The sequence below is a fragment of the Callithrix jacchus genome, chromosome 12 (assembly GCF_049354715.1).
Source record: "Callithrix jacchus isolate 240 chromosome 12, calJac240_pri, whole genome shotgun sequence".
NCBI classification, from domain to species: Eukaryota; Metazoa; Chordata; class Mammalia; order Primates; family Cebidae; genus Callithrix; species Callithrix jacchus.
The window spans coordinates 106,014,984-106,042,764 of NC_133513.1; the positions used below are offsets into that span (position 1 = coordinate 106,014,984).

General features: G+C 45.0%; 1 protein-coding gene across 46 annotated transcripts in view; it reads left to right on the forward strand.

Annotated features, from left to right (window-relative positions):
* TCF7L2 (transcription factor 7 like 2) overlaps positions 1-27,781 on the forward strand; it is a 216,647-nt gene that overhangs the window by 121,281 nt on the left and 67,585 nt on the right. For 19 of the 46 annotated variants that reach the window (XM_035269085.3, XM_035269112.3, XM_078346522.1 and 16 more), the window contains one exon: positions 17,999-18,139. The exons of the other annotated variants lie outside the window; for them this stretch is intronic. In XM_035269085.3, coding sequence (XP_035124976.1) covers positions 17,999-18,139 — 141 coding nt within the window. The remainder of the gene's footprint in view (positions 1-17,998; positions 18,140-27,781) is intronic. 46 annotated transcript variants of the gene reach the window in all.

Genomic DNA, 27,781 nt, shown 5'->3' on the forward strand with positions numbered 1-27,781 from the left:
AAGAGATGCTCCTAGCCCCCTGACCTAGAGCTACGACATTGTTCATGTCCCCAGGAATGGAAGTGGCCCCTACTGAGGTGCCGGCAGCCAGCCATGTGTACCTAGAGCAGGGCTAGGTTGTGCGTGTGTGTGTGTGTGTGTGTGTGTGTGTGTGTGAGAGAGAGAGAGAGAGAGAGAGAGAGAGAGAGAGAGAGAGACACGTGGAGGTGATCGGTACCCAGACATCCTGTGCGGTCCACCTTGCTTCTCAAGCAGGTGTCTTTCCACTCTCCAACTCTGACCACAGGTGGAATTCATAACCTCTGTTCCCTGCCCTGCTTGGGTCCTCCAGAGAAAGAAATGTTGAGTTATTATCTTGGTGATGGTCAACCTGAAAGCCTAAATTTTGATGATCACCGAAGTGTTTGGATTTAAAAGGGTGTCTTACCCTGTCATTCCAGCACTTCAAGAGGCTGAGGCAGAAGGATTGCTTGAAGCCAGGAATTTCAGATTAGCCTGGGCAACAAAGCAAGACCCTGTCTCTACAAAAGAAAAGAAAAGAAAATTAGCTGTGGGTGGCGGTGTGCACCTATATCCCCAGCTACTTAGGAGGCTGAGGCAGAAGGATCGCTTGAGGCCAGGGGTTAGCAGCGGCAGTGAGCTGTGATTGCATCAGCCTGGGTGATTGCGAGACCCCGTCTTAAAAAAAAAAAGGTCACAAGACATTCTTGACTCCTCCCTGCAGAGCTGCTTCCAGATCTCTATTTGCTTCCCAACCTGCGGGCCTCAGCGTGACTCACCGCACCAGACTGCCTGGCCCTGCCGCCTGCCGCCCATCCTTGCGGCCTGGACGACTCCATGTGCAAGTTGCTGGCGCAGCGTCCGGAAAACAAACCACACCCCGGGAATGATGATATGTTATAGCATTTCTCTGCTCTGTAAGAGAGGCACCAGGGTCGTGCGCCGAGTCTGGGGTTTGTCCGTCCTGCATCCGGTGCTGCTGTTGACTCTGGTGTCGGCCGCTGGTGAGCTGGCTGTAGCCGGTCACCTCTGGGTGGTTTCTGGGGCGGTTGCAGCCTGAGTAACACACCAAAGGTCAGCCAGGGTATTGATGCTGGCACCTTTCCTCCTGGAGCACAAATGTCATCTTGGGTCTTTTGGATACTTGGACTCACTTTATGCAGAACATTCTGGATTTATGAATTAGATGGACTCTTTATTATTTGGATTCTTTAAGGAGATCAGAGATAAAAATACCGTTGTTTTGCCAGTTTGCTACCATCAGTCTACACTACTCTTCCCCTCGACCAGAAAGGGGGTGGTTAGAGTTTTTTCTTTTCTTTTCTTTTCTTTCCTTTCTTTTCCTTTTCCCTTTCCCTTTCCCCTTTCCCCTTTTTCTCCTTTCCTTTCCTTTCCTTTCCTTTCCTTTCCTTTCCTTTCCTTTCCTTTCCTTTCCTTTCCTTTCCTTTCCTTTCCTTTCTTCCTTTCTTTCTCTCTCTCTTTCTTCTTTCTTTCTTTCTTTCTTTCTTTCTTTCTTTCTTTCTCTTTCTTTCTTTTTCTCTTCTCTTCTCTTCTCTTCTCTTCTCTTCTCTTCTCTTCTCTTTTCTTCTCTTTTCTTTTCTTTTCTTTTCTTTCCTTGGTCTCTGTCACCTGGGCTCCAGTGCAGTGATGTGATCTTGGCTCACTGCAACCTCCACCTCCCAGGGTCAAGCGATTCTCCTACCTCAGCCTCCCCAAGTAGCTGCGATTACAGGCACGTGCCACCATGCCTGTCTAATTTTTGTATTTATTTTTTTTTTTTTTAGTAGAGACGGGGTTTCACTGTGCTGGCCAGGCTGGTCTTGAACTCCTGACCTTGTGATCTGCCTGTTTCAGCCTCACGAAGTGCTGAGATTACAGGTGTGAACCACCATACCTGGCGTAGAGTTTTCTTAAGTGACTGGGCTATCTATTATGATTAGATTACTAAAGCTGTGTGATTTTGACAAGACGTAAACATGTGGGAACCCCCTCCTTCTACCTCTTTAGACATATTAATCTTGCTCATGACAATCCTGTCACTTCATACATTTATTAATATTAGGGACACTTAAGAGAGTTGTAGGACTGTGGGGGACCTTGGCACACTGCTGACGGCTGCACACTCGTCACTGGGGGGCTTGTGACACGTAGACACCAGCACCGTGTTTTGCTGGGTTTCCTAGTCTCTCTTGAGTATTTGGATTTGAGTGGGATGGATGGTTTTAATGTTGCTGCTGGCTACTGCAGTGATCCAAATACCCTTTAAAGCTGGGGCCTCCATGCCGTAGGAGAATTTTCAGGCCAGTTGCCTTTACCTCAGTGGTTTTCAGCTTGGGCAATTTTGTTCCCCAGAAGACACTTGGATACAGTTTTGGTTGTAACAGCTGGGCAAGGGGTACCTCTGTCATCTCATGAGCAGAGGCCAGGAATGCTGCTAGGGCAACCCCTCACCCTCCCAAATAATCATCAAAACATCAGTAGTACCAAAGTTGAGAAGCTCTGCTTGAACGTGTTTATTGAGCAACGAAAGAATAGACTCAGATATAGGAAAGTATTTATTTATTTAGAGACAGGGTCTGGGTCTGTTGTCCAGATCATAGCTCACTGTAACTTTGATCTCTTGGGCTGAAGCAATCTTCTCAACTTAGTCTCCCAAAGCATGCTGGGATTATAGGCATTAGCCACTGTGCCCCGCCTGGAAAGAATACTTTAAATGGGTGGGGTACAGAGGCTCATGCCTGTAGTCTCAGCACTTTGGGAGGCTGAGGCGGGTGGATCACCTGAGGTCGGGAGTTCGAGATCAGCCTGGCAATGTGATGAAACCCCATCTATACTAAAAATACAAAAATTAGCTGGGGGTGGTGGCGGGCATCTGCAATCCAAGTTCTTCTGGAGGCTGAGGCAGCTTGAACTGGGGAGGTGGAGGTTGCAGTGAGCTGAGATTGTGCCATTGCACTCCAGCTGGGGTGACAAGAGCAAAACTTGGTGTCAAAAAAAAAAAAAATTGAAAATGCATGTTTTAAATTGCCCTTTTAAAAAATGTTGCCAATTACTTTATGTATTTAAAAAATGTCTTTGGGCCAGGCGCGGTGGCTCACGCCTGTAATCCCAGCACTTTGGGAGGCCGAGGCGGGTGGATCATGAGGTCAAGAGATCAAGACTATACTGGTCAACGAGGTGAAACCCCGTCTCTACTAAAAATGCAAAAATTAGCTGGGCATGGTGGTGCGTGCCTGTAATCCCAGCTACTGGGGAGGGTGAGGCAGGAGAATTGCTTGAACCCAGAGGGCGGAGGTTTCGGTGAGCCAAGATCGTGCCATTGTACTCCAGCCTGGGTAACAAGAGCGAAACTCCGTCTCAAAAAAAAAAAAAAAAAAATCTTTGTGGTTTACTAGGGTATTTTGAAAAAATGATTAAAATTGCACAAACATGATGATATAAAAGCTAGTAGGTTCTCAAGCTGTGAAGGTCTGTGATGCAGAGAATAACTCCCTGTGAGCTGTATTTTGTTTGCTATGCTCCAAAGATATAATGAAGTCATTGCATTTGTATTTGCCAAAATCCTAGTTTTTCACTTAACTAATTGTTTTTTTTTTTTTTCCGGAGACGTTGTCTTGCTCTGTCACCAGGCTGGCATGCAGTAGCACAATCTCAGCTCACTGCAACCTTCGCCTCCCAGGTTGAAGCAATTCTTCTGCCTCAGCTTCCCGAGTAGCGGGAACTATAGGCGTGCACCACCACACACAGCTAATTTTTGTGTTTTTAGTAGAGATGGGGTTTCACCACGTTGGCCAGGATGGTCTCGATCTCTTGACTTCGTGATCCACCCGCCTTGGCCTGCCAAAGTGCTGGGATTACAGGCATGAGCCACTTGGCCCAGGCTTTTTTTTTAAAAAAAAAAAAAAAAAAAGACAGGCTCTTGTACCCAGGGCCTGTAAGCCTAGCACTCTGGGAGGCCAAGGCAGTTGGATCACCTGAGGTCAGGCGTTCCAGACTAGCCTGACCAACATGGTGAAACCTTGTTTCTACTAAAAATACAAAAATTAGCCAGGCGTGGTGGCACCTGTAATCCCAGCTACTGGGGAGGCTAAGCCAGGAGAATTGCTTGAACCTGGGAGGCAAAGGTTAAAGTGAGCCGAGATTGCACCACTGCACTCCAGCCTACCTGGGCAACAGAGCGAGACTCCATTTCAAAAAAAAAAAAAAAGGACAGGATCTTGCTTTGTCACCTAGACTAGAGTACACTGGCATAATCATAGCTCACTGCAACCTCAAACTCCTGAGCTTAAATGATCCTCCAGCCTCAGCTGGGGCTATAGGTGTGCACCACCACGCCTGGCTAACTTTTTTATTTTTTGTAGAGACAGTGTCTTGCTATGTTGCCTAGGCTGGTTTCGAACTCCTGGCCTCAAGTGATCCTCTTGCCTTGGCTTCCCAAAGTGCTGGGATTACACATGTGAAACACTACACCTGAGCTTGTATTTTTTTTTAAAGTGAGAGACCCACACCAAAATCACCTTGCTTCTCCCAAAATGCTGTATTTTTTCTTAAGTATAGCTCCAGATTACCTTCTGGGATTATTCACATTTTGCTTTCTAAATGCTGTTCTTGAAAGGAACCATCTATTGACAGTACATCAGAAATTCCATGGCTCTTTCATGACATTTCTGGGGAAGTAAATGAAAGGTGTAAATTAAGAAAAGCAAGTGTTTGCAGTTCCCACTTTAACCTTGTGTATGTTAAGTGGCTTTGTCGAAGAGGGCTGTCACTGCTCTTGAAAACTTGGGAATATCCATAGCAAGCTGTGCCATTAGTTGCCTTCAGGAGCACAGGATGTTTGAAGTGAAAATTATATGGACACATCTAATTGGGTATATTTTCACCCCACCAATATCAGCTAAAGAGGTGATTCTTCCCGGTCCCCTGCATTTTAGCTAAATTGTTTAACCTGAATTTTATGCTATTAAGAATTGCATTTCAGTGATCCACCTGCCAATGTGTTTGTTTAGTAGTAGCATGTCTGTATGATCCACCTACATAACATTTCTAGACATCTGGCAAGAGCTGGTTATCGTCCCTGCCTGATTTGGGGGGCTAAGACCTGTGCCCACCTCCTCCTTCCACCATAATTTATACTCTTCCTGAGTCCTGCAGAAACTCAGCCAGCCAGTGGAAAGAAAACAGAAGCTCTCTGGACCTCTGCTTCCTGTAAAATGGGAATAATAATTCTTATCCTGCCTGTTTCCCAGAGTTGTGTATTCTTTTCCAATAAAACATACTCAGAATTAAATACAAAGCAGTTACACAGAGATAAGATAGTGGCAATTATGCCAGTTTAAACTCCAGAATTAAAAACATATGTTGAGTCATTACCATGCAGTTCACTCATTTAAAATCTACAACTCACTGGTTTCTCATATATTTACAGAACTATGCAACTATTATCCCCATTGTAGAAGATTTTCCTCACTCCCAAAAGAAACTCTACCCGTTAGCTCTCACTCCCCATTTCCCCTACTCTGCCTTCTCCCCTATGCCCAAGGCAGCCATCAATCTACTGTTTCTATGGATTTGCCTGTTTGGACATTAAGCATGTACATGAAATCATAAAATTTGTGGTCCTTTGTGATTACTTCTTTTACTTAAACATTTTCAAGGTTCTTCCATGTTGCTGCAGCTATCAGGACATCATTTGTTTTGTTTTGTTTTGTTTTTTCCTGTTTTTGAGATGGAGTCTTGCTCTGTCACCCAAGCTGGAGCACAGTGGCGTGATCTTGGCTCACTTCAACCTCTGCCTCCCAGGTTCAGGCGATTCATCTGCCTCAGCCTCCCGAGTAGCTGGGACTACAAGCTCGTACCACCACACCCAGCTAATTTTATTTTTGCATTTTTAGTAGAGATGGGATTTTACCACGTTGGCCAGGCTGGTCTTGAACCCTTGATCTCAAGTGATTCACCTGTCTTGGCCTCCCAAAGTGCTGGGATTACAGGCATGAGCCACCTCACACCTCAGCCTTTTGTGGCTGAATAATATTCTATTATATGGATAGACCACATTTTTTTTGATGCATTCATCAGTTGACGGTAAGCTTCAGAATTTAAAACAATATTAAGCTAGTTCATATTTGCTTTAATTTTCCAAATGGTCCTGTTCCTTTTATTGCAAGTTAAGTGTTCCTATGGTAAGGACTGTTAGGGTAAAGATGACCGTGTCTGTGGGTGGTCCACACACTTCAGGAAATCCGTACCTCAGCAGACTACCTGGAACCAGAGATTGGATAAGGATAACTTTGGAACTCATGGTCTCCCTGAGGCACTGAAGACTTTTTAATTAATACAACCAGTGACTTTCTAGTTATTGTTACTTTATTTATTTGTTTTTTTTGAGGCATGATCTCACTTTGTCACCCAGGCCGAAGAGCAGTGGCTCAATCACAGCTCACTGCTGCCTTGACCTCCTGGGATCAAGTGATAGCTGGGACTACAGGCCTGGGCCACCACACCTAGCTATTAAAGTTGTTTTGTTTTTTTTGTTTTTTTTTTTTTGGCAGAGATGGGATCTCACAATGCTGCCCAGGCTGGTCTTGAATTCTTGAATTCAAGGGATCCTTCTCTCTCAGCCTCTCAAAGTGCTGGGATTGCAGGCATGAGCCTCCACACCCAGTCTGTTGTTCTTTCTGTAGGTGGGCTAAGGATTAAGATATTTTCTCCAGTGGCTGAAACATGCCTCTGATAGGTGCTATCTGCCTTGTCTTCATTTTTCACTCTGGTGGTAATCCTGGAAGCTGCAGGGATCAGTCTGATGGCAACAGCAGATTCTGTTTTTTTGAGATGGAATTTTACTCTGTCATCCAGGCTGGAGTGCAGTGGTGTGATCTCAGCTCACTGCAGCCTCCACCTCCTAGGTTCAAGTGATTCTCCTGCCTTAGCCTCCCGAGTAGCTGGGATTACAGGTGCCTGCCACAACACCTGGCTAATTTTTGTATTTTTAGTAGAGATGGGGTCTCACCATGTTGGCCAGGCGGGTCTCAAACTCCTGACCTTAAGTGATCCACCCATCTTGGCCTCCCAAAGTGCTGGGATTATAGGCGTGAGCCACTGCTTTGGGCCAACCACAGCAAATTCTGATCAGATGATGCCCTTGGCAGCCTGGGGAGTCATTTGGCTTTGGGTTTGGTTTTTAAATTTGTTACTGTTTTGACGGTGGTTTTTTACCTGTCGTAAATATTAAGAAGCCCGGGCGCGTTGATGCTCCAAAGATAGGAAAATTCATTTTGTCCCGATTTGCAGCACTGACTCTTGCCTTCATCCAGGTCATTGCAGCCACAGGCGGAGCTGCTCTGCTCAGATCCAGCCCGGGCCAGCAGCTTCATCATCTGTTGTGATCACCACCCTGCAGGGCTGTTTTTGGCATTAATGTCCCTTAAGTGCTTTCAGAAGAAAGTTTTCAAGGAAAACCTGAAATTTTTCTTTATTGGCTGTACCTGTTAGACATATGAAGATGTCTGTCACTTTCCAGAGCAGGGGGAGCCCTCAACAATCTTTAAGAGAGAGCCCTAAAAACTGAGTGTTGTCTCAGAGCCATCTGAATACAAAAACATTGGACCTATTGTGCTTATTCTGGCAGGTGGGCCCATCCTTTTTCTTTTCTTTTCTTTTTTTTTGAGACAGAGTCTCACTCTGTCGCCCAGGCTGGAGTGCATTGGTGCAATCTCAGCTCACTCACTGCAACTTCCACCTCTCGGGTCAAGTGATTCTTGTGCCTCAGTTACCCAAGTAGTTGTCATTACAGGTGTGTACCACCACGCCTGGCTAAGTTTTGTAGTTTTAGTAGAGATGTTGTTTCACGGTGTTGGCCAGGCTGGTCTTGAACTCCTGACCTTAGATGATTTGCTCCCCCTTCCCCCTCCCCAGTGCTGGGATTATAGGTGTGAGCACTGTGCTTGGCCCCCATCCTTTTATTGTGAGAAGAAAAGGGAGCAAGATGAGGTTGAGCCCTGCAACTTCTGTGCGTACTGTCTCTGCGTCTGTACATACACACGTACCACAGACACCCCCCCCAACATACATCACACACACAATTTAGGGTTTTCCCCCTTCTCAAAAGTCCTCATTAACATGACATTTACTAATCAAATTATAAATGTCTGAAGTTGGATGATAACCAAAGTTATGGGGGGCACAGGAGATAATTCATGCCAGATTCCACACCCCTTATGCCGTGAAAACTTCACCTCTTCTTTCAAGCTGAGAAACCCCAAATACATTACATTACAAGGCAGCTGCCATATCACCATAGGCCAAGCAGAAGCCATTGTGGGTACCCCTGGTATATACTCTATGACACAGGTGACTGCCTAAGCTGTCAGATTTGTGACAGTGTGATTCTTTCTGGAATTCATACGTTAGGGCAAGTATCATTTTGGAACTAAGGTTGCCAGTGAATGGGGCTGACAAGTCTTTTTTCAAGTTTCCTTGGGTGTTCCCATTCTGAACAAGGCCGTGTCACGTTGATCCTGCCTGTGGGAATGCATTGTTCTTGAATATTTATATCTTTATATGCTCCCATTGGGATTTCTCCTTTCGTAATGCCTGAAAAGAACTTGTTTTCATTTTCATTTCATTCAATTTCATACATTTTTATGCAATTTAGTGTTTATGGTGTCTCTTAACCAACACGGTTTGTTTTCATAAACACCCGAGAAGGTTTAAATAACATTTTCTCATAAATGAGCCCTCGTTTGCACCATTATTCAGTTACTGCATCATGAAGACCCTCTGGAGTTTGATGTTGTCAGGAAACATATTAGCAGAAAATAGTATGTTATTATCTCATGCTAATAATTCGTTAGTGACAATGAGAAAAGAGGATACGTAATTGGGGCTCCTGTGGCGAACGACGAAAGCATTTCCAGGAGAAATTCCAGGGGTGTTTCAGGAACCTGTCATTTACATTTTAAAACATTTGATTCCCATTGAAAGGGGAGGAGGGTGCTGTTTACCGAAGCTGCTTTCTTTTTCAGAGCAAAACCAACTAAGTTTCCTGAATGGTAGCCAGATCTCCCAACACACCTAGTCCCTATGTTGTCTTGACTTCTCAGTCCCATTTTAGGCTGCTTACTTTCTTTTTGTAGGAAATATGTGGGCTTTTAAAGAGAGGATTGCCTAGTACACATCACAAGTCCTGATAAGACCCCCTTCTCCCTTTTGGCCCCTTGATTCTGCCCAGTGATGTTCATAGTACACAACACATACCAATGCTACGTCCCAAAGGCTGCTTCGGACAAGGAGTGTCCCTTTGGCAAGAATCTTATTGTAAATACAGTATAATGCTCACTTCATTAGCTAGATTCACAAAGCTTTCTGCAGCCTGTGCTGCTTGGACCCGAGCTTCTGCTTAATGTTCTTACATAGCCAGTCATTGCTGAGTAAGGTGGATGGGCTTCTGTGTTATGCTTGAACATGTGAAATCAACTCCCATTCTCTCAGTCATTGATGAGTGTGGTTTCTCATGCTGGCTCGCTGTTGACTTGTCTGGAAAGATTATACTGTTAAGGACAGAGACTTGCTCAGTTGCATTTAGAAATAATGGATATGAAGGTTGCAAGGAGAAGCTTCCTTTTCCACCTGCCAGAGCTCACAGCCAACCTCATCCCTGTTGCAGGAAAAAAATGGGAGTGATACGCTGGTGTCGGCTAGTGCATGGATTGTCCTTGGAATTAGGTGTGCCTTCAAAATGACTGGATTTAATGTTAGGTTTGTTTGAGTTTCCTTTTTTTGTTTTGTTTTTGTTTTGAGAGAGAGTTTCACTCTAGTTGCCCAGACAGGAGGGCAATGGCATGATCTCGGCTCACCACAACTTCTGCCTCCCGGGTTCAAGCAATTCTCCTGCCCCAGCCTCCGGAGTAGCTGGGACTACAGTGCGCACCCCCACACCCAGCTAATTTTTTTTTTTTTTTGGGTATTTTTAGTGGAGACAGCTTTTCTATGTTGGTCAGGTTGGTCTTGAACTCCCAACCTCAGGTGATCCACCCACCTCGGTCTCCCAAAGTGCTGGGATTATAGACATGAGCCACGGCGTCCAGCCTGAACTTCATTGTTATTAATTTTTTTGAGATGGAGTCTCGCTCTGTCGCCTAGGCTGGAGTGCAGTGGCACAATCTCCACTGCAACCTCCACCTCCTGCGTTCAAGCAATTCTCTTGCCTCAGCCTCCTGAGTATGTGGGATTACAGGTGCCTGCTACCACACCTGGCTAATTTTTCTGTTTTTAGTAGACACAGTGTTTCACCATATTGGCCAGGCTGGTCTTGAACTCCTGACCTCAACTGATCTGCCTGCCGTGGCCTCCCAAAGTGCTGGGATTACAGGTGTGAGCCTATAATCCACCTTTGTGTGTGTGTGTGTGTGTGTGTGTGTGTGTGTGTGTGTGCATGCTGTGGTTAATGTCTCAAGTTCAGGTGATGTTAAGGTTAACCACTTCTCCTTATTAGCTTTTATCCCTGTAAGCATTTACCTTCATATATAAAACTAATTTAGTATTAATATAGTTAAAAAGTAAAAATTATCTCCTTTATTAAGAATTACCCAAATAACTTTTTTAAAACTTTATTCCAGACTTGAAAAAAATTATTTTTTTACCCATTTTCCTTTTATTGTTTATGAGACAATAATGAAAAAAGTATATTTTCTCAGTATTTGATAGTTACATACACTTTCCCCCCACAGGAAAAAAGAAACAGTTGACAAAACTTTGTTTCAAATGCACCTTTTGAAATGATGCTGCAGATTCCTCGTCACGATGCCGTATTCCTAAAATACTTTTTCTTGGTCAGATAGAACTTTTATTCAGTAAAAAAAACTTCACCTGTGTGTGTGTGTGTGTGTGTGTGTGTGTGTGTGTGTGTGTGTACACAAGCATGCATGCATGCAGCCAGCCTTTTCTCCTTGAATATGACTTATTTCAATAAGTTTCCCTCTTATGTAATGACCATGTCCAGAAATAGAGGCGCTTTGCTTCTGTACATAGAGTCAAGGCCCTAACGAAGCCGCCTCTCTGTGTTCTGCTGGCCATACAGAAGTGGACTGTGTAAGTGGAGTTTCCTGGAGGTGGACACGGCCCTTAGAAGTCATCCAGCAGCCAGCACCCTCATGTGCCGTGTCAAGCTGAGCCCCAGGACCTCAGAGAGTGCCGCTACTTAGAGGGAGGGTGGCAGTGTCAGTGACACTGAGGCCCCACGCTCTTATCTGAGGTTGAGGAGGGGTGAGCAGAGCTTTGTAAAGGTATGTGAAAAGGTGGCCTCTTTCTATGCTCATTCAGTTTTGCTTTCTGTTTGGAGCCTTGTCTTTTTCTCACTCAGGTCAGGCCTTCGAGGGCTGAGGTAGACTTGGTTTCTGCATCCCTTGAATGCAGAGAGGTTGATTACATTTCAACTCGTGCCAACTCTGAGCAGAGTGGCTGTGTGGTATGGTGGTAAGGGAAGAGGGAGGTGCCGTGTGTGACCTGTACTTATCATTTCTGACTCTAGAACATTGCCCTCCACAAGTACTGATACACACACACACACACACACACACACACACACACAGAAGTGCGCATGTGTGGGCACATACTCACACTTTGCCACTCACACATGCTCACATTAAAAAAATAATGAGAAAAAAGTATTGCATGCATTTGGCACATCAGTGATGGTATCCCAGTCTGCGAAGGAACTGGGCTTGTCTTGAGTGATGAAATAGAAGCTTATCTGGAGTCCCGATTGCAGTTTCTTTGCCTTTGCAGTAAGTTGACAGTGAATTTCAGATGTAATTAGTTCCCATCCAAGTTACCTCACCTTCAGAGGTGAGAATTACTGATGGCTCCTAAAGCTGGATCAGTGTGACCTGTAAAGACCTTACCTCTCTCTCCAAGGTCACTGTGGATGTGGGGTGGGTTGGTTGGTTGGAGGGTTGCTGTTAGTTTTTTGGCATCCTTGTGTGTGAATAAGGGGTAAGAGATATGAGGATGTTAGTTACCTTCTCACCAGTTTCTAATAATTGTCAGTTTACTCCTTTGCTTTTTTAGTGGAATGGTCCTTAGCAGCAGGATCCTTCTTTCAAATGGATTTCTTTCTTTCTTTCTTTTTTTTTTTTTTTTTTTTTGTTTTGAGACGGAGTTTTGCTCTTGTTACCCAGGCTGGAATGCAATGGTGCGATCTCGGCTCACCGCAACCTCCGCCTCCTGGGTTCAGGCAATTCTCCTGCCTCAGCTTCCTGAGTAGCTGGGATTACAGGCACGTGCCACCATGCCCAGCTAATTTTTTGTATTTTTAGTAGAGACGGGGTTTCACCTTGTTGACCAGGATGGTCTTGATCTCTTGACCTCGTGATCCACCCACCTTGGCCTCCCAAAGTGCTGGGATTACAGGCGTGAGCCACCATGCCGGGCCTCAAATGGATTTCTTATTCTTCCAAAGATGCGGCATTTCCAAAAGAAAATTCTTCTATTTATGCGTAGAACCTTGAACTCTCTTACTATTTAAAAATCCAGGCTTTAGTTGCAGCTCTTTTTTAGCTGTGTGGTCCTAGCTAGGCCCTTTTACATCTAGACCTGGAGATTTAAAGAAAATCATAAGGAATTAGATTAGATGATTTCTAAGACTCATTTCATTTTAAAATTCTCATCTTTCTGAGACCCACAAATCCATTCCCTCTTGCTGTGGAGGAGAAAATACATGAAAATCTGTATCCACATGCATTTGTCAGAGTTTTCCAGAGACATAAAACCGATAGGTTGTACATGTTTATGTACAGAGATTTGCAATAAGGAACTAGCTCACCCAGTCATGGAATTCTATAATCTGCATCATCAGGTGCCATGATCTGTCGTTGGGAAGCTGGAGACCCAGGAGAGTTTATGGCGAAGTGCTAGTCTGAGTCTGAAGGCTGGAGGACTGGTAGAGCTGATGGTGTAATTCCCGTCTGAAGGCCGGTAGGCTTGAGCATAGAAAGATATTCTGCTTTGAGTTCAAATCCAAACGCAGTTACTCAGGAGGATGCCCCCTTGTTTGGAGGAAGATCAGCCTTGTATTCTATTCGGGCCTTCAACTGATTGGCTGAGGCCTGCTCACGTCAAGGAGGGCGATCTGCTTTGCTCAGTGAATGTTAAACTTACCGAAGAGATCCTCAGAGAAACATTCAGAATAATGTATAACCAAATATCTGGATACCCTGTGACTTAGTCAAACTGACACATAAGGCCAGGCATGGTGGCTCACACCTGTAATCCCAGCACTGTGGGAGGCTGAGGTGGGCAGATCACTTGAGGCCAGGAGTTCAAGACTAGCCTGGCCATTGTGACAAAACCTCGCCTCTACCAAAAAATACAAAAATTATCTGGGTGTGGTGGCACATGCCTGTATTCCCAGCTACTTGGGAGGCTGTTATGAGAATCACTTGAACATGGGAGGCGGAGGTTGCAGTGAGCCGAGATTGCATCCCTCCACTTCAGCCTGGGTGACAAAGTGAGACTCTGTCTCTAAAATAAATAGAGACATAAAATTAATGACCACACCAAAGTTTCCTGAGGCACAATGTAAAGCTCTTGCATTTTTCTTCCTGCCTATGAGGTTGGTTCCGATTCTTCTGACAGTCAGCAGACGTTGGCTGGTTTGACTCTGAATGACGCCTTTCTATTTTTTTTATTCAGGTGTCCCTCTGGCAGCCAGGCTGGAGTACAGGGACACAATCATGGCGCATACAACCTTGATCTTCCGGGCTTAAGCAGTCCTTTCACCTTAGCCTTCTGAGTAGCTGGGACTACAGGCCTGCTCCACCACATCTGGCTAATGATTTTTTTTTTTTTTTTTTTAATTTTTAGTAGAGATGAGGTCTTGCCATGTTGCCTAGACATGTCTTGAACTCCTGAACTCAAGTGGTCCTCCAGCCTTGACCTCTGAAAGTGCTGGGATTGTAGGTGTGAGCCACCATACCCAGCCCTGAGTGATACTATGTTATACAAAATTTTTATCTCTGGAGGCCTTTATATTTTCAGGGGTTTTGTTTTTCAAATGCTTTTCACCTACTTCTGTATTTGTCATTTTTAGATGTTTTATGGCAGAACCGTTAGTATTTTCTGACTTATTAGGTTTTATCTGATTGCATTAGCATTTGAATATTACCCAGTTAGCTGTGGAGTAGGGCAGTAAGGTCAGAAAGAAGCAAGATGGTAGAATACACAAATATTCCTACGACTTCATCAGTGGCACGCCTTGATTCTTGATCCATGTGGCTGTGTTCAGATCAGCTTAGCACACGCTGTCATCAGGGGCTGAGCCACCAGTGAGACTCAAACCCAGCGCTGTCCGTCTATCTTCTCTCTCGATATGATCCAGACTCGTCACTTGACTTTCCCCAGAAGCAGGACACCTCTTGAGGTCCTCTGTCACAAGCAGGCAGTGCTTCTGGAGAAAGCCACGAGGGAGGTTTTAGTGCTGTTCAGCATCTGCAGCTTCTCCTTTCTGGATCCAGTGCATTTATGAAGCCCACCACGATGTGAAATAGCTCAGTGCTGCCAGTGGTATTGACAGGAACAGTAGGGGTGAAGGAGGGCCCTTGGGGGGCAATTCCAGCAGGTGGGTGGTGGCTGAAGGTCCTCCTCTCCTTTTTGCAGAGACTGGATACCTGCTTCATTCTTTCAAGAAGCACCAAATGCCTACTTCAGTACCTTGCCTTGTAACAGCCCACTCATTGTGTCAGGAGCATGAAACTCACAAGGCCTTCATGTACTTTTATCCTGTAACAACTCCAATTTTTCCCACATCCTTCCTTGATACGCAGATGGACAATTACGGAGGCCAGTCTGGCTGACGTGAGGACTGCTTGAGTCTTGAATTCCTCTCTTTTTTCTCAAACCCAATTCAGACTAGCCTGAGCAAAATGAATGTATTGATCCATAACTGAAAAGTCCAGCGTGAGCACACATCAGGTATGGCTGGATCCAGGGGCCCATATGTTAGAACCATCTCCTTCCAGTTCTGGGCTCTGCTAGCCTCCCAGGTGGTTTTACTGCATAGAAGCTTATTCAAGTCTGGAGAGATCTTACTTTCCCTACAAGTCTGTGACCTTGATTCTGAACCTGCGTCTATGGGAAGGGGTTGCGGTGTGCTGGGTGATTGGACTGTGTAAACTTTCCCACTTCTGAGGCTGGTGTGGGGTGTATTCCACTATACTATATGGCTCTAGAGTTGGGGGGTGCCCCCTAAGTAACTGACTGTATGGTTACCAGAAAAATCATGAATGGACACTGAGTAGAAAACTCAGCAGATGTTTATTTCCTGGTCTTTAGGATTTGTTGAAGAGCTTTTTATTTGTTTGTTTTTTAAAGAAAGAGTCAAAAGGAAAGAAAAATCAACTGTAGTTATTTTCTCATGGTATAAAAAGATTTTGTAGTTGTATATACATTTGAACTTTTTATAAGATATCTCCTACCTCCTAAAATTGGAAGTCGTTTATTAAGACTTTGTATTCTGTAACAGGATTGGAAACAAATAATTATGAAAATAATTACGAACATTAAAGAAGAAAGCCAGTGGGGGGTGGGGAAGAGTGGTCTTGAGGGGGTAATAAGCCTCCTTTGGGCCACAGAAAATGGAAAGCAGGATAGCCTGGGAAGATAAGCGGGGGAATAATGTTGGGGTAAGGTTAATTCCACCAAGTTCAAAGCCAGTAGTGCAGTGCTGGACACGAACTGGAAATTTGGCTCTGAGATTGCCAGGCATGGAAGAATACATAGATCTGTACAGAGAGGTTGTGTGGGTGTTTAACATTTCCACAAGGCAAAATTTCCTCTGAGAGCGAAGGCCATGAGGAAATGCCAATGGAAGATAAAAAAGACCACGTGGTCTGTGGGGATGCATTTCTTTCCCAACACCTTCTCTGGGGCACTTGCCTTAGGCACTCTGCCTCTTGGCTCTCAGCATTGTGTTAGAAAATAAAGCAAGCAGACTTGGATTAAAGCCTCATGTTGCTGGCTTCCTCCTAGAAACAATGGGAGGGCTAACCAAGTCACCTTTGGTTGAAGGCAGTAAGGTGAGTCACTGCTGTGGCCGGACTGAATAGGATAGCCTTAACTGTAAAACTGGGCTGATCTCTCAAATGGACTCATGCTTGCCTAATGACTCACACTGCTGTTTACAAATGAGCATGGTGAGGAAATGCAGAGTGCGAGGCATTTTCTGCATAAGGTCGCCCTTAGACCTCCAGGGGTAGAGAACCAAGTACTTCCTCTGGTGCTCTGCTGCCCTTCCTGGGGGCAGATCTTTCAGCTTCTGGCAGTTAGTTGGTGACTCTCAAAGTCCAGACAGGGTCAGCTGCAGCCATCCTGGGCCCTGGAGTAGCTCCAGTTATGGGGCAGTGTGTGGCTCCCTCTCATTTTGGGAGCTCACTTTGCCTGTGGATGGTTTTAATCCATCTGGATAAACTTGGGGCCCATGGTACTACCTCACGTACCATGGTAACCGTGTATATTGCTCTAAAGATGTGACTGCTGTTGTATACATTTGTCCTTTATTTATATCAATTTCCTATTTTCCAGAGTCTTCCATACCCACTAAGTCTATTGTGATAGTGAATGTAAAAACATATAAGATGTTGGTATTATCCTCAATCTCTTATTCTTAGTCCTGAACAAATTACGTGAAAAAAATTCTTCATGGAATTTTTCTCCATGTAAAACTTTTTACAATGAACATAAAGGACATAGCCATTTCTCTTTTTCAGAAAAGTAGAATAATATTTCTTCGCTGTGAAATCGCCCTTCTTGGACCCCAAGTTGTTTTTTACAGCCCTAAATTCTCTTCCCTGTTGACTGAGTCATAGATAGGCCAATGGGTCTCTACAGCAGGCACCTGCGTGAGTTGACTGGGACCTGGTCCATATTCTCCCTCTGCCATTTACTAGCTGTGTGACCTTGGGCATGCTCCTTACCGTCTCTGAGTCAGTTTCCTCCTCTGTGAAATGGGCATGATACTACCCACCTCATAATAGGTGTGAGGATTAATGGAATAAGAGGCACACTCCTGTCTAGGGCCCCAGACAGAGTAGCCTATCAGTAAACTGTAGCAGCTATTGTGATAGGGTTTGAAATTCAAATTGACACATATTTCTTGAGCACCAAGGTGTGTGCTGCTGGATCTTTCCCGGGGGTCTAGGAATGGTAGTATAGTTGCTTTTCTCAAAAGACTGTCATCTGGCAGAGGAAAAGGTGTTAAGGTATGAATGAGGACAGATCAGCCAGGTGTGGTGCTGCTTGCCTCAGATCTCAACACTTTGGAGGCTGAGGTAGGAGGATCACCTGAGCCCAGGAGTTTGAGACCAGCCTGAGCAATGTAGCAAGATTCTGTCTCCAAAAAAAAAAAAAAAACGAAAAGATGAGCTGGGTGTGGTGGTGGTGGTATGCACCTGTTGCCCTAGCTATTTGGGAGGCTAAGACAGAAGGATTGCTTGAGCCCAGAAGTTTAAGTCCAGTCTGGGCAACATAGCAAGACCCCATCTCTTTAACAACAACCAAGAAAAGATCAGTTCCCCAAGCAGTTGAAGTATTAGTATTAAGTGCAACCATATATAATCGTATTTTTGTAGGACAGAAATACCAGCAATTTCACATAACTAATAGATTCAGTAAGGTAAGTCGAGAGAGAAAATGCTAGCTAGCTGGTTCTCCAGAGGCTCAGATTAAGGGGAAGCCATGCCCATTAGGTGGGTAGGGGTGGGAATACACAGCAGGAAGGCTGCCCAGAGGAGGTTGCATTTCACATGCTCCTAGAAGGGACCCTGAGCCGGATGGCAGGAAAATGGGAGAGTTCTGATTCGTGCTGGGAACTGTAATCCCTCTTGCTTGGAGCTTCTATAGAAATGTGGGTTAGAGTAGAAAGGAAGGCTGGGGGCTGTGTGTGCCTTGGTGACGTGTCCCCCTCACTCCCGAGCCTTACTCTGTTCCCCTTTCTTCCTGGCAGCAGAGCCCCCTCCCTTGCTGCACTCAGGGACATGACTGTCAGCACTTCTACCCCCCCTCAGACTTCACTGTCAGCACTCAAGTCTTCAGGGACATGAAAAGGAGCCACTCCTTACAAAAAGTTGGGGAGCCCTGGTGTATTGAGGTAGGTCTCGGAGCAGAATGACGGTATGAGATGAGCTAGCTCTGAAATGAAGCCACCCATCCAAAGTTGACCTCTCTCTAGGGCAGGGCCCTTCTACTGTGATCCCTGAATTCTTGCCGGGTCACTGTCATTTCGGGTGCCATGATGTCTGGGTGTGCTGACCACTGATAGGGATATCATAGCCATAAAAATACCTGTTTACAAGGAGAGGGTGGAGGGTGGTGCTCCCTGGACTCCAGGATGACTGGCTCCCAGTGAAGGCCCCGTGATCCAGTACCACATGTAACTTCCATGAAATTGAGGAGCACAGCCATATCCGGTTAAACTTGGCTCCAGGAGTGTCTCCTGGGACGCTACACAGATTGCGGTGGAGGAGAAGTTACCACCTCAACTTTGCCTTTGTTACTAGTCATTTAGAACTTGAAAATTTTCTTTTAAAATCCAGGGTGCTGGAAAATGCCTACTTGGCCTCGACAATACCTACCGGAGGCAGCCATGAATGCCTTTTCTCGCAGATGTTGCTCTTCAAGGACAGGAAGCATTGTTAATTTCCTTTAAATAATTCAATACCACGTCAATACCCCACACTGCTCAGTGCTTGGGAGTGACAGTTCTCTTCAAATTAGTAGTCCTAAAGAAAAAAGACCATCTAGAACAGGCTTTTATCTTCAGAAAAGCAAAAGTCAATGCAGATAAAAAATTTTCAAACTCTTAGATTTAAACAGCAAATGATTTAGTACTAATGCTAGCTTTAAGAAAAGTAAAAGTGAATATTTATGAACCAATTAATAAAGCCTATGTCTTTAAAAACATTTATTATATACCTACTGGGTGATGTGCTGTGTGTCAGGGCCTCAGGAACAGAAAGCAGTGCCTCCAGCAGGCGGAGACCTGGAGTAATATATATGTACATAAGTCTTGCTGTTGCAGACAGAAAATGTGGAATAAATCATCTTTAAAAGTTTGTTCTGGTGTGGGAAGTGATAAATAGCCATATAGGAGAACTAGAAACTATAAAAATATATAAAGAAAATATAAATACCTATACTCTTATTACCTATTGATAATATTTCTCCTACTTTTTTTTTTTTTTTTTTTAAGAGATGGAGTCTTGCACTGTTGCCCAGGCTGGAGTGCAGTGGTGTGATCTTGGCTCACTGTGACCTCCACCTCCTGGGTTCAAGCAATTCTCCTGCCTTACCCTCCCAAGTAGTTCGGATTACAGGTGCCTACCACCATGCCAGGTAAATTTTTATATTTTTAGTAGAGTTGGGATTTCAACGTGTTGGCCAGGCTGGTCTCAAACTCCTGTCCTCAAGTGATCCACCTGCCTTGGCCTCCCAAAGTGCTGGGATTACAGGTGTGAGCCACCATGTCTGGCCAATAATCTCTTAATATTTGGATATATTTTCAAATTTCTAGTCATTCATGTGCACAAACCTTAAAATTGTTTCACAAAATTGGGATTATAACATATTTTGCAATTTCTTTCTACTTTTAATTCTAGGAGCACTTTTGACACTATAACGTGCGCTTAATTCTCTTTAGTAACTTCAGGAACTAAAGTGGAAATCCTCTGGTCTAACTATTCCCTGTTAGCCAGATGTGTATAAAACTGATGATATTTCTGGAGTCTTTTGGACTTTCGCTCTCTTGCATGCATTCCTCTGATCATGCATGTTCTTGGGCCATGCCTGTGTCTTGATTACCTGGAGCTGCTGTCCGTGTGTGTAAGGAGCATGCCCTTTAACTGGCCTGGGTCTGACAGAGCAGGGAGGCCTCCTGTTCTCTGCATTTGCCGTGGCCTGGTGGAAGCTTTTTTTAGTAGCCTCTCATTGGTTCAGCTTTTAATAAGCATAGCTGTTCATTCTGACTGTGATAATATGATATGAACATAGCTATTCTTCCATCAGAGCCTGGCACATGGTAACTCATTAATCTCTGGTTGGCGGCAGGAGGCAGATAAAGGAACCAGGCACCCATTTTAAGTATGAGGAAAATGAAACAGAAAGACTGGGTTTCTTCCTTATAACTCATGATCCGCAGGAGCTGATTAGATCCCTGGCGCCAGTGACTGAGCATTTCTCAGCCTTGTCCTCAGAATGTAGAAACATCTCCCAGGGACGTGCCAAAATGCCACGTTTCCAGGATGCTATATAAATCTGTAAACTGTGAATAGGTGAGATACAAAGATGCCACTTACAGGCTGTGCCAACTTGGGCATATTACCTGACTGATCTGTGCTTCAATTTCTCCATCAGTGATAAAGGTTCACATATAGGCTGTATATAAAGGGGTTGCTTGACCAGCGCAGTGGCTCATGCCTGTAATCCCAGCACTTTGGGAGGCGAAGGCCAACAGATCACGAGGTCAGGAGATCAAGACCATCCTGGCCAACATGGTAAAACCCCATCTCTACTAAAAATACAAAAATAATTAGCTGGGCATGGTGGCACATGCCTGTATAATCCCCGCTACTTGAGAGGTTGAGGCAGGAGAATAGCTTGAACCAGGAAGTTGGAGGTTGCAGTGAGCTAAGATTGCACCACTGCACTCCAGCCTGATGACAGGGCCAGACTCTGTCTCAAAAAAATAAAATAAAGTAAAATAAAATATAAAATAAAATAGGGGTTGCTTGGTGAAAGAGCTGGTGGGCTCAGACTGATGCAGGCAATTAGTGAGATTCTTGAGGAATCACACCCTGATGGTGCATCCTTGCGATGGGCCAGTTGCTGCTGGAGTAGCTCAGTTATGTGTTCCATGTAAGTTTCCATGGAAATTCACATGTAACATTCCTAGTACCTACTTCAAGAATTTTGGTGGTAGCTGGGCGTGGTGGCTCACACCTGTAATCCCACCACTTTGGGAGGCCAAGGCGGGCAGATTATGAGGTCAGGAGTTCAAGACCAGCCTGGCCAACATGGTGAAACCTCGTCTCTACTAAAAACACAAAAATTAGCCAGGTGTGGTGGCGCGCACCTGTAATCCCCAGCTACTTGCGAGGTTAAGGAAGAGAACTGCTTGAACCCGGGAGGTGGTGGTTACAGTGAGCCAAGATAGGACCACGGTACTCCAACCTGGGCAACAGAGCAAGACTCTGTTTCAAGGCAGGAGGCGGTGGGGCAGTGGGGGAAGAATTTTGGTGATGTCTGAAAATCCTGATCCCACAGCATGGGTGTGATAGAAATGGCTTTATGGAGTGTGGTGGGAACATCATGTGACTAGTCGTCAGAACTAAGTTCTAGTCCAACACTCTTACCACTTTTTTGGCAAGGTGCCTTTCTCCTCTGTAATGCAAATCCTGCACCTGCAAAAAGAAGGTGGTCGTGGGATATTCCCCCAGCTGCTGCACTGCTCCACTGCTACAGAGATCCCTTGACATTTAACACAGGCTTCCTGTGATCCAGGAACTACTGTAAGAACTACTGTAGCTACTGCCTATATTAACTTTTCGGAACCTTGAAAGCAACCCTAAGAGGGAGGTGCTGTGATTATTCCCATTTTGCAATTAAGGTAACTGAGCCAGAGAGAGAGAGAAAGCAACATGCCTAAGATCACACAGCTGAAGAGAGAGCTATAAAATTGCTGGTAATCAAGGGCCATGGCTATTGGCCATGGTTCAGAGCCATGATACCCACCATCTTCCACTTGTTCAGGGAGAAGGTGTTTGATCCTTTTCTTCACTCAGCCTTCTTAGGAGTTGGGAGGAAATTTTGATTCAGGATACCTAAGTTCTTACAAGTCTCAACAATTGTACCTTTAGTCCCATCCACATTTCAAATTCATTGTCCCTTCTCTTTTTTTCTGTGCAGTTCAGCCTGATTCGAACCCTTTAGATCTCTTCCTTTAGGGAATTAAGGTTGGTAGACCAGCTGAGTAAATGTGACTCAGAAAGTCAATACCCACCTGGGCAGGGATGAATCATTTCTTTCTAGTTAGCTATTCATGTGCATTTTAAAGCTTGCCACACAAAGTCATTACATTGAGGCTATTAACATGTTTAATAGTGACAATAATAGGGTGTGACCCATGGCATAACCACATTCAGATAAGAAGAAAGTGTTTTTTTCCCCCCCCCTGTAATTGCTCAGTCAATACCATTTTCACGGAAATACTTGCAAACAAACTTTTAAAACGTTCTTTGTCTATACCCTTCCCTGATTCCTGTTTCCTTCCTCTTCAGGGGTTCTATAAACTTTTCCCTGATCAGTGGCCGGGGATTAGTGAGTTGGTGCACTCTGTCCTTCTGATTTTGTGGTTGACCTACCCTTTTGCTGGTGTTGAGCCTGTTTTTATTTCATTTTTTGGGCTGTGCGTGCGTGCATGCGCATGTGTGCATTTTCAGGAGGGGGCACATTATAGCTGCTACTTGCTTATTAACCTCTCAATCTATAAATTTCAGGGAAGAAGAGACTTCCGCTAAATTTGCCAAGCTAGTCACATAAACAGGGAGTTAGCCATTTTGGTGAGAGGAAATGAAACTTTTCTTGGGTTTATTAGACCACATCCTATGTGGCTTATTATATGTCTGATTTCTAAAAAGCATGTCATCATGGCCAAAGTTTTATTTTTGCCTGTTAGTCATTTGAAACAAATATAGATATTGCTTCATTTCCTGGGTACTGTAGTTTTCGGTACGTGATATGTATGGAAAATCTGGATTTGCACAACCAAGTGCAGAGAAGGGAAGTATTTGCTAATTTATAATGCTCTACATTATAACTTTGGATTAGCAAGCATTCTGCTAAACGAAACATTTTCATTTGTCTCCCACCCCTGATTATATAAAGAAGCAGATGAGACAACCAAAAAAAAATCCTCTTGAAGACAAAGTGAATATTTTGAAATGCTTCCTTGCACTCTTTTAAAAAATGTGATTTAAAAAATCATAGGTGGAATCATACTGTACATCTCTCTATACCAGAAACACTTTCCTATGTATGCCACAAAGACTCTTTATGAAACTATCCATCCTGGAAATCACAGGTATCCATTAATGTACTTAGCTGTTACCCCAATGAACACAGACTGTTTCCAAAGTTCCGCTATTGGCCGGACGCAGTGGCTCACGCCTGAAATCCCATCACTTTGGGAGACCAAGGCAGGCGGGTCACTTGAGGCCAGGAGTTGAGACCAGCCAAAACCCCGTCTCTACTAAAAATTACAAAAATTAGCTAGGTGTATGGTCCCAGCTACTCGGGAGGCTGAGGCAGGAGAATCTCTTGGACCGTGGAGGTGGCAATTGCATTGAGCCGAGTTTGCACCACTGCACTCCAGCCTGGGCAGCAGAGCAAGACACCATCTCAAACAAAACAAAACAAAACAAAACAAAAAAAATGTTCCACTATTATAGTGCAATTGCATCTCATGTGGCAGAGGGTGTAAGTTGCAAATAGTGAGTGATTCTGGAACATTCCATAATGCCCCAATGATGTATGTGACCCGTCATCACTTTGCTTGTATAGCCTCGGATCGTTCTGCTCAAGTGGGCCAGCAAATTCAACTCCTTGTCATCCCCTCTCTACCCCAGTTCATGCTCATTGGGTAGAACGGCAGGTGGGCCTACCAGATTATTTTAATTTTTTCCTTCCCCACATCCTCTATCTGCCAAGGTTTTTTCTGTTGAAGTCTTTTAGGCTAAATGAGCTCACAGATTTCCTCTGCTGGTCAACTGCTGCGATAGTGTCAATGGACACTGCAGTGTGTCCCTGAGAATTTTTAATGCCTCAGTGAGGTCACATGATGTAGTCCCACCTGCCTTATCAAATGCAGAGCTTGCCGCCAGGAAAACAGACGCGGAGAAGCAGGGATCATTTCTGGCCCCATTTCCCTCATTGATCACCATTTCTTAGACTGCAAAGGGATGTTACTGTAAACGCTATCCTTTTTATTTTGTATACTAAGCAGGAAGCCCGGGTACTCTCTGTAGAGGTCTTCCAAGGAGCTCATCCGTGCATAAGATAGCGGTGTCCTAGCCTCAGTGAGCTTACTGGGCACCTGCCAGGACTCAGCAGGCTGTGCCTGTGTCTCTCCATGTTAGTGGCTTCCTCCTTATCCCCTTTCATTATGAGTCACATATTTTCTTTGTGGTCCATGTGACAAAGGTCATTCATAGAGAAGACTTGGGCCTTTGATGTGTGACATGTCATTCCCACAGTTGATTGTTTTGGATCCTCCCCTTTTGTAATGCTGTGAGGTGACAGGTCAGTTTTTAATAGGGTATAAATTAGCCTTCAGACTTTGTATTCCGTGTAGGGTCTCCCATATCAGAATATGCGGTTAGCACTTGGGGCACTGGTGAGGCGCTGCCGAGGTGGTTTTGACACTATCTGCTTCTCAGTCAGTGTCTCTGTAGACGTACCTGTTTCTCAGGTATCAATCCCTTCGATGACATCAGTGAGGTAGATGTTTGGAATTTGGAAACAGAGAGGAACCATATTTCAGCCCAGGCTCTGGAACTTAATTTACTCATTTTTGTTAAGGGCAGCGATGATTAGGCAAGCAAAGTAGGAGATCTGAGTTCTTACTCTTCCTTGTCAGGCCTGGCTTGTGGACCTTATTGGAAAGGTATTTATTGCATCAGCTGCTGCTGGTTTAGCCAGGAGCTCCAGCATCTTTCAACTTTCACTTCACACCCCTTCAGTGTTCTCTGTCACGTGCCTGAAAGGCCATTTCAAACCGGTTTGCATTAAGAAAAATCAGTTTTTTTTTTTTTTTTTTTTTTAAGTTTGGTGGAAGCACCATAAGAGGCCAGATTTGCTTCTCCTGGTCAATGTATGGCCTCGTCTACGGGGGCTGAAAATGAAAGACGAGGTGGCCTTGGTGCCGCCACACCCTTTTAGATTCTGGCCCTGTCACGTCGCACCCACAGCCAGCTTCAGAGGCCAGAGCAGCAGGGAGAAAAGCTCTTGGCTGGGATGATCCAAATTAGAGGCCTGTTTGTGCTCAGAGTGGAAGTTTCTGTTTTGGAAAAGCCAGTTCTCTCCAGAGGGGAGGGTGGGGACAGCAAAGCATCGAAGACAGCAGAGAAAGAAGAAATAAGAGTCAAAGGAGGTCGGGAGGCATATAGTGACTGCTGGACACGGGCCCTCCTGCTCGGCTTCTGCTCCAGCCCCACCAGTCATTGGGTCAGACAAGCTTAGCCTGAGCCCCACGTCATCATCCCTGTCCCGGTCTCTTACTATTTAGAAAAACAGAATTGGGGGAGATGACAGTAGCTTGACTTCGATCTACACACAGGGCAGTCAGGAGGGTCCTGCAGGCTCTGTCACTTACTGCCCAGCCCAGTTCCTGCCTGCTGGGTTTGTGGCAGCATTTGTGATAAGCCTCGTGGTTTGCGAGGGGCCAGGTGACAGGTGAGACATCCACTCGTTCCTGAGAAATGAGTTACCCCACCACTGGAAAGTAGAAGCAACTTGTAACCAACGAAGGGGAGGTCCAGTGTGTGGGACTGTCACAACTCTTTCTTGGGACAAATTTCTTTCCTCTTGCCACTTGTAGAAGAATCTATGGGGAAGCTGGCACAGTAGCTCACACCTGTAATCCCAGCACTTTGGGAGGCCAAGGTGGGAGGATCACCTGAGGTCAGGAGTTTGAGACCAGCCTGGCCAACATGGTGAAATCCTGTCTCTACTAAAAATACTGAAATAGTGAGGCATGGTGGTAGGTGCCTGTAATTCCAGCTACTTGGGAGACTGAGGCAAGAGAATCACTTGAACCTGGGACGTGGAGGTTGCAGTGAGCCAAGATTGCGCCATTGTACTCCAGCCTGGACGACAGAGTGAGACTGTCTCAAAAAAATAAAAAAGAGAGCCCATGAGAAAGATATATGGAGGTGAGAGAGAAAGGTGTACCCTATAGCGATTGCTTATGACATCTTTTACTGGCTTCAGAAACACATGTCATAGCTGGGCGTTGTGGCTCATGCCTTTAATCCCAGCACTTTGGGAGGCCCAGGCGGGCAGATTGCCTGAGGTCAGGAGTCTGAGACCAGCCTGGCTAACATGGTGAAATCCTGTCTTTGCTAAAAACACAAAAATTAGCCGGGCGTGGTGGCACGCCTATAATTCCAGCTACTCAGGAGGCTGAGGCAGGATAATCACTTGAACCTGGGAGGTGGAGGTTTCTGTGAGCCTAGATAACGCCACTGCCCTCCAACCTGGGTGACAGAATGAGACTCTGTCTCAAAAAAAGCAAAAAAGGGAGAAACACATGTACCTGAAGGAAAGATAGATCCTTTGCCTGCCCTTCTTCTCTGTCTCCGGGGTAAGAGCAGCAGTGTCTGGCACAGGCTCCTGGCCTCATGTTGTAGGGATATGTTGGGGATGTTTTGTTTCTTCTTGGACCTTTCCTGCTTGGGACAGCAAACTCTACAAGTTCCAGGTCTCTGTTGGGGCTTTCTACACTAGTGTCTTGTGTGATCAGGTCATTTGCAGCTGTTTTTCAAATTTACACTCACGGCATGCAATTCTGTGCTCCTGATTTAAGGTATGAGGGCCAGGTTTCTTTTGAGATGTGGAATGTTTATAAAAAAGTTACATTTTAGGCCAAGTGTGGTGGCTCGTGCCTGTAATCCCAGCACTCTGAGAGGCCGAGGCAGATGAACCAAGAAGTCAGAAGATTGAGACCATCCTGGCTAACACGGTGAAACCTTGTCTCTACTAAAAAAACATAAAATATTAGCCAGACGTGGTAACGTGTGCCTGTAGTCCCAGCTACTCAGCCAGCAGAATTATTTGAGCTCCGGAGGCGGACGTTGCAGTGAGCCGAGATTTCACCACTGCACTCCAGCCTGACTCTACCTCAACAAAAAAAAAGGTGTTTTTTAAAAAATATATGATCATTGACTTTTTCTTTTGGTCTAACAGTTCTATGAATTTTAATATAAATTCCTATTATTGCAGCCACTACCATAGTCAGGATACTATAGAACAGCTCCATCACCCTATACATGTCCTGGTGTTGCCTTTGTATAGTCACTGGAGATGTGGGCTTTATTTTTAATATTTTCTCCCTTTGATAGCTAGTGCTGACTCAATTCACGTCATTCAATCAAGGGCTAATGTTTCTCTGTTGATGATCCGGGGCTTCTGCCCTGCTGTTTCTCCAGGCCGTCTCCAGCGGAAGAGGTAAACTGTAGTGCCATGGTCCTCAGCTTATTAGTTATTGGCAGGTCTTGGTTGGATTTTCCATTCTTCAATGTGGGCTGTTCTTGCCTGTACACCTAGCATGCTTTGGGCCACTTTGTGGATTTAGGAGAATTCTTGGCAATTCAACAGTGGCCAGAGAAAGAAATAACACGGGAAATATATTATTGCTAACCGTATAGGCTACAGAGTGAAAATGGTTTTTGGGGTGTTCTGCTTTGAATTATTTATATTAGCCTTTCTCGGATGCCGGGACAGATTTTCAAGATTTGGGCCTAACTTTTAAAATTAAGATGGTAGATCTGTAGATTTTATTGACACAACTTGGTCCTCCCAGGCTGTCCTCACCTGCCCCACTACTTAGATGAATCCAGGAATGGCAAGAGGAGAGCACCTGAGCCGCCTGCACCAATCCTTGGTGCCTCTCCACCCAGGTTCAGGAACGAGCTGTTACATGCACGGGAAGACCAGACTTGCCTTCTTCCTGGCTGTTGTT